This window comes from Clupea harengus, unplaced genomic scaffold (genome assembly GCF_900700415.2).
Source record: "Clupea harengus unplaced genomic scaffold, Ch_v2.0.2, whole genome shotgun sequence".
In the NCBI taxonomy this organism is placed as follows: domain Eukaryota; kingdom Metazoa; phylum Chordata; class Actinopteri; order Clupeiformes; family Clupeidae; genus Clupea; species Clupea harengus.
The window spans coordinates 1-10000 of NW_024880135.1; the positions used below are offsets into that span (position 1 = coordinate 1).

The 10000-nt window shown below is 43.3% G+C and overlaps 1 protein-coding gene across 1 annotated transcript in view; it reads left to right on the plus strand.

The window, feature by feature from the left end:
* Positions 1-560: 560 nt before the first annotated feature.
* Positions 561-10000, plus strand: part of LOC122131380 (BRCA2-interacting transcriptional repressor EMSY-like) — a gene marked incomplete at its 5' end in the record, with an annotated part of 10954 nt that continues 1514 nt past the window's right edge. Inside the window, 15 exon segments of the mRNA XM_042706176.1 lie at positions 561-851; positions 1754-1988; positions 2107-2328; positions 2414-2558; positions 3263-3441; positions 4000-4136; positions 4238-4414; positions 4907-5102; positions 8125-8154; positions 8157-8282; positions 8475-8654; positions 8912-9113; positions 9212-9373; positions 9619-9787; positions 9933-10000. The exon segment at positions 9933-10000 is cut by the window's right edge and continues 319 nt beyond it. Of these exon segments, the coding sequence (XP_042562110.1) occupies positions 561-851; positions 1754-1988; positions 2107-2328; positions 2414-2558; positions 3263-3441; positions 4000-4136; positions 4238-4414; positions 4907-5102; positions 8125-8154; positions 8157-8282; positions 8475-8654; positions 8912-9113; positions 9212-9373; positions 9619-9787; positions 9933-10000 (2519 nt within the window).

Here is a 10000-nt window from a genome sequence, read left to right on the forward strand (position 1 = left end):
AAATGCATAAACACTTATAAGCAGAAGTGGCTCATGTCTCGGCACTGGTAGAAAGGTCAAGAGTGGAAAGATGAAAATTTGGTGTTCGGATATCAAAGATACTCCCTTAAGTAACTTGGATTGACAATTTGAATTAATAATGTCGTTTAGTGTACTTGAACCCAGGACATCCTGTGAACTGTCTCTTGGCAGTTAACTCAGATACTTGAGAAGAACTGTCAAACCTGACAAAGAGAAACCCAATTGTTAAAAGTAGACTTTTAATTAAAAAAATGAAAAACCCTACTGCGAACCTCAAATCTTAATGTGAAATGGTGTAACCCCTTACTGTCTATCAGCAGTCTGCACAAACAGGCCTGAGACGGCTAACAGATATTGTTGTAGATGTCCAGATGTTTCACATAGCTCCTGCTGTTGTGTGTGTGCCCTCAGGTGTGAGACGGCAAACAGATATTGTTGTAGATGTCCAGATGTTCCACATAGCTCCTGCTGTGTGTGTGTGTGGCCCTCAGGTGTGAGACGGCAAACAGATATTGTAGATGTTCAGATGTTTCACATAGCTCTTGCTGTATGTGTGTGTGTGGCCCTCAGGTGTGAGCTGTGCCGACGAGGATGAGAAACCTCGCAAACGTCGGCGCACCAACTCCTCGAGCTCCACTCCAGTGATGCTTAAGGAAGTGCCCAAGATCATGCCCCCGATGTCCAAAACCATCACCGTGCCCGTGAGCGGCAGCCCAAAGATGAGCAACATCATGCAGAGCATCGCCAACTCTCTCCCTCCTCACATCTCCCCAGTAAAGATAACCTTCACCAAGCCGACCACACCTACTACCAACACCACCACCCAAAAGGTCAGTCTGCTAAAAATTATTATTTTACACGATTACACTTATTTTGGGCCATCACATGATTTAGACTTCACCGATCCACATGAAACTTGCCATGATTTGAGCCCCTCATGGCTTTTAGGGATTAGTAGGTTTGCGTGTCCCTAGGTGGGCGTGTCCCTTCCTGCTGTTGCCCCCTGAAAGGCAAGTGTGCCTCTAGGAACCGCATTTTTACTCTTTTCAGAATCAGAATCAGAATCAGGTTTTATTTGCCAAGTAAGTTTGCACAAACAAGGAATTTGACTTGGTAAAGTGACTCTCAGTGTGCTTACACAAAATATACAACACAATACAATACAATACAATACAAACAAACAAACAGTGCAACAGTGCAATGGACTAAGGAGTTTAAGAAAGTATGTGAAATGTTGCACAACAGTAGTGCAAAGAAGAAGTGGAGAGTGCGAGAAGTGCAGGGATAAATATATAAATATAAATATATATGCTACAGTGGGTTAGTTGTTCAGTAGTGTCACAGTAAACAAAGCCAAAATATAGCGCTTCACTTACCAATATGTTGTGACATAAAGGGTCAAAGGTCACTACCACATTCTTTGGATGCACGCATATTTCGTCTTTTGTCCATTGGGGGCGCTGCAACGGACACTTTTCAATAGCTCAAAAACCGTTTAGTCAAAAATGACTCTTTTGTTATGGCAAGTTGGCCTCTAGAAGGCACATTACTATAGCTCATTACGATTGATTGGTTGGTTGAGTGGTGCCACCCAGTGAATAATGTTCAAAGCACACCACACATCTGTGAGGTTCTGTTGTCTCTCTTGTTGCTGTTGTTGTTATTGTGATGAAAAAAAGCATTCTCTTTGACAGGGCAATGTGAAATGTGTTTCATGTTGTTGTTTTCTCAGGTGATTATTGTAACCACCTCTCAAAGCTCTAGCTTTGTTCCCAACATCCTCTCCAAGTCCCACAACTACGCGGCCATGTCCAAGCTGGTGTCCACGTCCGTTCTCACTTCCTCCAGTCAAAAGCAAACGGTTGTCATCCCAACCAGTCCCAACCCAGGCTCTTGCACAAACACTGTGGCTGTTACCTCCGTAGTGTCTTCCACACCCTCTGTGGTCATGTCTACTGTGGCTCAAGGTAAGGGTACTCCGTTAACACGTTAACAAACATGTTTTTTGTTTTGTTTGTTTTTTTGTTTCTTTAAGTTGTGCTCTCGTTGTAAACATATCTGATTTATTCTTCATAAATTGAATAGCCACTTCCTCAGCAGCTGTGAAAGTTGCCACAGCAAGACTTCCCTCTCCAAAGACTTTGGTCGGTACACCAACACAGATCCTGGCCCAGTTTCCCAAAAACCAACAACAGTCGTCCAAACAGATCCAGCAGGGTAGCCCTGTTCCGTCTCCACTGGGGGCGGCTCAGACCACTTCTACATCCCCTATCAGTAAGCCTACCATCCAGATAAAGCAGGAGTCTGGTGAGCACCTCTGTGGAAAATCACATTTCTGATTTATACACCTGCCTACGTGAAGAGGAATTATGATTGTCTGTTTTTATAACAGGAGTGAAGATCATCACCCAGCAGATGCAACCAAGTAAGATCCTCCCCAAGCCGTCGTCTGCCACGTTGCCTGGCAACAGCGCTTCACCCATCATGGTGGTCAGCAGTAACGGAGCCATCATGACAACAAAGCTGGTGTCCACACCACAGGTGGGAATTCTTTTGTTGACCATTCCTTTTCAACTTTGATTCTGTGTGAAACCTGAAAAAAAAATTTAAATCGCCATTTTGGGACCGTGCCTAAAGGAAGAGTTTACTGTTAGGTCTGTCACTGTGCCATTTCATTTTCCTTTAGTTTATGTCTAGTTTCACTTTTAACATTTCTTTCATTCCTATGGAACTTTATGAGCCATAACTTCAATCAATCAATCAATCAATTGATTTATTTGATCAAGAGGGACAGTGTACATTCATGAACATTAAAATGTAAATGCACCCAATTATAGCCAAAAGGCTAGTTTCCATTGGCAGTCATCTTGCCAGAGTGAAAAAAAAGGCATTAAGTGACAATATATCAAAACAAGTGGTGTAAAATAACAAAATAATTCGACTGCTTAGAGGTGTCTCCCAATTTTATCAAAGAGAAAGTAATAATTTAGGGCCGCAAATTCAGTGGAGTAGCAAAAGGCTGAGCAAATGGCTCCAAAAACCTCAAATTATGCCCAGCAACCAATCGATTGGAGTGATTTTGACGTAACTTACATTTTAAAGTATTGATATACTTCGCACATCAGGCTTCTCAAATATGAACTTTGATGTGTTCTCCAGCAGCTGGTCTTTTTGATAATTTTACTGGATCTGATCCCCCCATTAACAATACAGTGTGTTTTCTGTGTTTACTGTAATTTGTCTCAGGCACCCAGGCCACGTACTCACGACCAACAGGCAGCCCCACAATAGCGGGCAGAATGTCAACTTCTCCAGGAGGGGCCACCTATGTGAAAACTACCAGTGGCAGCATCATCACAGTGGTCCCCAAATCTCTTGCAACGCTTGGAGGCAAGATTATCAGCAGTAACATAGTGTCTGGTAAGATTATCAGCAGTAACATAGTGTCTGGTAAGATTGTCAGCAGTAACATAGTGTTTGATAAGATTATCGGCAGTAACATAGTGTTTGGTAAGATTATCAGCAGTAACATAGTGTCTGGTAAGATTATCAGCAGTAACATAGTGTCTGGTAAGATTATCAGCAGTAACATAGTGTTTGGTAAGATTATCAGCAGTAACATAGTGTCTGGTAAGATTATCAGCAGTAACATAGTGTTGTAAGATTGTCAGCAGTAACATAGTGTCTGGTAAGATTATCAGCAGTAACATAGTGTTTGGTAAGATTATCAGCAGTAACATAGTGTCTGGTAAGATTATAAGCAGTAACATAGTGTCTGGTAAGATTATAAGCAGTAACATAGTGTTTGGTAAGATTATAAGCAGTAACATAGTGTTTGGTAAGATTATCAGCAGTAACATAGTGTCTGGTAAGGCATTTTGTTCACATGACGACTGGGAATTCAGTCTGAGAGGTTGGACATTTGCTGTGTAGAATATGCGCTCCTGGAACATGCCTTTGCACTTCTCTGCACTCTAGGCACAACCACAAAGATCACCACTATCCCGATGACCTCCAAGCCAAATGTCATTGTGGTCCAGAAGACAACTGGGAAAGGAACTACAATTCAAGGATTACCTGGGAAGAATGTTGTCACCACGCTGTTAAATGCAGGAGTAGGTCCTCATGTTTGTGTTGTCGTCTGTGGTTACTGTTTGTCTCAAAATACTGTTGTTTTGAATAGTTAATGATTCATTGTAATATCTTTCTACTACAGGGTGAGAAGACTTTACAAGCAGTTCCCGGAGCAAAGCCAGCTATTATCACTGCCTCCCGTCCTATTACCAAGATGATAGTCACCCAGCCCAAAGGCATCGGCCCAGGAATGCAGCCTACTACCACCACCAAAATCATCCCCACCAAGATAGTATATGGACAGCAAGGAAAAACTCAAGTAAATACAAATAAAAAAAATCTTGGAATGATCGATTCCATGACTGATGCTATTACTTCTGTTTGTGAGGTGTGTGTGGACAGTGTTTGGAAAAGTGTGTTTGTATGTTGGAATCACCCATAAATTAACTAAGGTAGGATTAGCTTAATCACAGATCATATTGAATTGACTGATTGTGCCATAACATGCTTTTAATTTGATGACATGTCCATCAGTCTTTTCAAAGAATCCTCCATTTTCCACAAAAACCTGTTCTAGTTGTCAGCTTTTGAAGATGAAACACAATTAGATAATTAACTGTCCAAACTCATCTGTAGACTCTATAGTTATAGTTGCTAGAATGGGGCTTTCCATTTTTGGATTATGAATAAGTACTTCTAATTTGCAATATTTAGCTATACATTTAAATATCTTTTCTGCCTCCTTTATGAATAAAAGTATAAATTTCAACAAAAGTACAAATTTAAATGTTTTATTTTTGTCTGGTTTCAGGTTCTGATCAAACCCAAGCCGATGACCTTTCAGACAGCTGTTGTGAGCGAGCATACTCGACAGTTGGTGAGTGAGACCCTCCAGCAGGTGGCTAGACCCGCAGATGCAGGAGCTCTCCCTGGCCAGGAGGGGGTGCCGAAGGACGATTCATCAACCTTCACAGAAAGCAGCCCAACCCCATCTGAGTCAATGCATAGCACTCAAGGTATGTGTGAGAACATTAGTCTGGAATACCACTGTGGGAGAACAATAGAGATTAAAGACTCTTTTACATTTCGGCATGGATTAAAGTTCTCTGGCATTGTGCCGGTGTGGGGTTGTTTGAGATTCGGAGCAAGGGCTTACTCTGGTATCACTGTATAGTTAGTGAATACGCCCTGGCGCTTCTCGAACACGTTAATTAAATGGTTGTGAAGTCGAAGAAGATTATCGTTCATGGTACTGGGGCTCCAGGGGATTAATGAACTTAAACGTTTAGCATCCACCACAACTACAAGACATGAGGTAACGTTGAATACATCGGAACAATACACGGGTGCAGTCAGCGAACATAATACTGTAATGTAATACTGTTTATATACGGTGGGGTTAATAGTCTAGAAAATACTTTATTAATAAAAACCTTTCTTTACACTGGGGCTCAGTAAAGTCTCAATAACACACGTACCGCGTAAAAATACTCCAGTGAATAGGCTATTCATATCATTATTGCGATCCTTTGGATTGGTAATCATTCAACAACAGTAGGCCTATTTTGCAGCATACACTGTTTAGAGGCCAATGGAATGAGCACTGGAAGTTCGAAAGAGTTTTGAAAGACGTATTCCATAGGCTGAGGAATGGGTGAGCAGATCATGTATTTTGCTGCCATTTAGACCTTTCAAGTTATTGTGAGGATTTACATTTACATTTAGTCATTTACATCTAGTCATTTAGCAGACGCTTTTGTCCAGAGCGACTTAGATTTAGAAACAATTTAGAAGCGATTTAGAAACAATTTGATTTGGTGTTGGTGTTCTATCTGTTAACTTCAAGCACAGACATTTTCCTTGCTTTAATCCATAATGTTACACTGAGTCCTAGGCTAAAGAACAGGCGTTGGATCATATTTCAGTGAATCCTAAAAGCAACAAGTTAGACGGCATGAACCAAGCAAAACTGTTCCTGACTACCTGAGGTCACTTCCATGTTTGTTTTTGTTGTTGTTTATCATCATGACTAATCATCAGTCATAGCACAAGCTCCTCGTGAACTAAATGGAACGAATAGAACATCAAACAATGAATACAGGAAGACCTAGGACTGCACCGTAAAAACAAAACAGTGTTTGCTTACCATTTCTACACCACTCTTGCAACAGACACTTTTGTAATATAGCTACTTATAACGGAGAATATGTCTGGTAAGAAGTTGCAAATGGCACTAGCGTTGTCAGCCCTCTGTCTTTTGGCTGTGGAAGAAGAAAGGAAGAGGCGGAGGTGAAAAATAAGGAGAAACCACACACTGACACACTAATTGGGTGAAATCATGGATGCTTCAGGGACCGGCTCCTAAACCTGTGTCAATCTGAGCCTTTCAACCTGTGATGAGCCTTTCTCCTCCTCGATGTTCTTCGGCACAGCTACGTTTTCCTTTCGCATGAGTCACAGAGACTGCTCATTCTACGCATATTTAGCATATTCAATGACGACACAAGCAAACTAGGATTTTAATTTGCCTTGCTGTCGTTTTGGCTCATAGTCACGACACCATTTTACAACGTCATGTTCATTGAAGCAAACTATGTTTCCTGTGTGTCATGGACTAAATGGCTCCATTGCCGTTTCAATGATCAGATAACGATATCGGTGTTACTGTGGATTGGGCCAGATCAAATGATCAGATAACGATATCGGTGTTACTGTGGATTGGGCCAAATCAGCACCCATATCTGGGGCTTTGGGTTGACTGGTGGAAAATGGCTCTCGTATAGGTCACAATCAGAATCAGAATCAGAATGGGATTTATTGCCAAGTAGGTTTACATCTACTTGGAATTTGTTCTGGTGTGAAGGTGCATACAGTAAACATAAAACATAAAAACATAGAAACACAATAAGTACTACACATAACATAAAATCACAAATAAGTACTACACATAGGAAAAGTACTACACATAAGAACCAAAAAACACAATATATACGATACAAATATATAAACAATGTCAAAGTCAAAGTCAACAATGTTTCATTATACATCGGGTCATCACCTTCATCCCTGAAAACTTCTTATCTTTATGGGGCAAACATATACCTGTTTACGAAATGCTGCGCAAATCTAACAGTATGTTTGTACTAGTGCTGTTCTTTTGCGTTTTTGCCAACATATATCTGACATAGAGCTTAGATGAATTCAAGGGGAGTGGCACAGCAGTCTTTCTATATGGCTCTGCTATAGCCAGCTATGCAAATATGTCCTTAGATATATATATATATATAATATATATATATATAATATATATATATCTCTCTTGTGACACAATTGTAAACACAACTTGAGCATTTTAGCACAAAGCGAACATGAGGCAGTGTGCCCCCGTGCCTTGACCAACAGGGGGTAGTAGTCCTCTCATGCTGCAATGGAATCTCATGTGTTTTTCATTTATTTAATTTTTTTTTCATTCTGTTTTTGTTTCAACTCCCACAGTTTTCACAGTATTGATTCCATTGCAGCACTAACGGTTCCGTCGTTATGCTTTGCAGGGTGCTTGAACTCAGCTAATTGATAGGTCAGATGGTTTGGACTAGAGTTGGATTAAATGTATTGCCCACCGGCAGCAAAACTCGAGACGAGAGTTGGATTAAATTTGACAAGTATACTGCTTCCATATTATTGGACCTGTTGTGCTGAATTCAAACAGATAAACGTGTCATGAAACCACTGTTTAAAGTTGCTTACATTTCAGAAAATATCACAGGATATCTGAACCCCAACAGTGCCTGTATCTAGACCCAGACTCCTGGGGTTAAAATCACTTACAGCAGCTTTGAAGTGACTTAGAAGTGTTTATAAGGAGGTTATAAACACTTCTGATTGGATGGACTGACCGCACCAGTGTCTTGTGGTAGCTGAGGCAGCTGACCATAGATGTTTTTGGTATCTCCAACCTAAAACATTTCACAGTTTTTAATAGAACTAAAAACAAAACAAAACTAAAACTGTTTTCTGACTTGGCTTTAGATGCTCAACCCGTTGTTCGGGTAATGGCCTCCAGGGGCAGGAGTGGACTGAACAGGAGGTTGAGACCAGTCCCACCATTATTTACCAGGATGTGTTGGGGGAGTCTCAGTCTGCCACCTCCACCATTAAGGCTCTGCTTGAGCTCCAGCAGACGACAGGTGATCTCCTACTTCTGCTATCGGTCTGGTTCTCTTCCATTCTGCTAGTGTTGATTTCTTCTGCTGCCAGTTGCATTGTTGCTAACCTTCTATGCATAACGCTTCAGCAGAGGAGACTCTCTTTGTATGAGGAAGAATGACAACAGGGTTTTCCCCCCCTAACAACTCAGTCATTCCACTGATCTGTTTCAGTGAGGGAGAGGAGCGACTCCAAACTCCGGCAGCACACCATTGATCTAAGCCAGATGGCTGTTCCCATTCAATCGGCCCAGGAGAAGAGGCCCTCCCCAGAGCCTCCTGGACACCCACAGGGGGAGGCTGAGGTCCTCACAGAGTACATCCCAGCTGGTATGAGCAGGGGCTGCTGTGCTAGTAAGAGAAGCTCTTCAGTCAGCCAGTCATGGTTCATGGGTTAGGGGGTTCCTGTTCCTGTTCCTGTTGACAAATACAAAGTCAAAGTCCATATTTTTTTTGTACCCTGCAAAAAAGAATGATTCCCAGTGTTCAATGTCCTTTTCATTTCTTCATCCATATCCTGATTGAAAGGAAACACCAGTTCCTCACTGTTTTGTGAAACTAGCTTTGATATCTGGCATTGATGGACGTTTTTGTTGTGTGTTTTTGTGCAGGTCAATTCCCCCCATCCAGTGCCCCTGCTGTAGGGTCAGTCAGTGTGGTGGCCACCTCCTCCTCCTCCTCCTCCTCCTCCTCTTCCTCCTCCCAGCAGCAGCAGCAGGTTGTCTCATCCCTGTTTAACACTCAGACAGTGGTGGCGGTGGCAAGTCCAGCCCAACGTCATCTGCGTCGACAAGCTCCCACTTCATCCAGCAGGTACCGCAGACAGAACCCACCTCATTTTCAGGCAGTTTTGTGTTCGTTTGTGTTGCCTGTGTGTTATGATCTGCTATTGCCATTGTTGTCGTACAGAGTGGAGGAAGTCCATCTGTGTTGAGCAAACAGGCCGAGGAGCAGGCGATGGAGGAAGGAGAGATGGAGGGCGACACCCTGGATCCACAGACAGGGCTCTTCTATAGGTCGTCTCAAGCCGCCGTCCAGCCTCAGCATCAACAGAGACCCACTCTGGCAGCCCAGTCAGAACCGACCCGACCACCACCACCACCTCACTTAACGCAGACCACCCTGCAGAGCAAAGCCCCAGCCAGCCTGCCCCCCCCCTCCTCCTCCTCCTCCTCCTCCTCCTCCTCCTCCACCACAGCCCCTAGGAGAGGGCCGCAGCCTCAGGAGTTGGTTCCGTCGAAGGACCAAGTCCTCCTCAGGCGCTGGCACTCACCCAGTGGTCGTCCTTTCAATGAAGCCTCCCCACACCACCCCCCAGTTACCCAAGCTCCAACAGGCCCCGACGTCTCCCCACACCCCCAGTTGCCCAAGCTCCAACAGGCCCGACGTCTCACAACAGGCCTAACCTCCACTCGCCACTGTCCCATCCGCCACCCTTGCAGGCGCATCATCCTGTGGGATCCTCTGACAAGCCCCTCTCCGGCCAGGTGAGTCTGTAGTTGGGAGGAATAGTGGAATAATGCCACAGCTCTCTCTCTCTCTCTCTCTCTCTCTCTCTCTCTCTCTCTCTCTCTCTCTCTTAAGAACACATGTTTGCACAACCTTTGGACAACTCTTCGTCTGCTTGAACAGGTTCAGCAGCCCATCATCACCCAGGGAGCAACCGTGACCAAGATTACCTTTGGCACATGTCACATGTC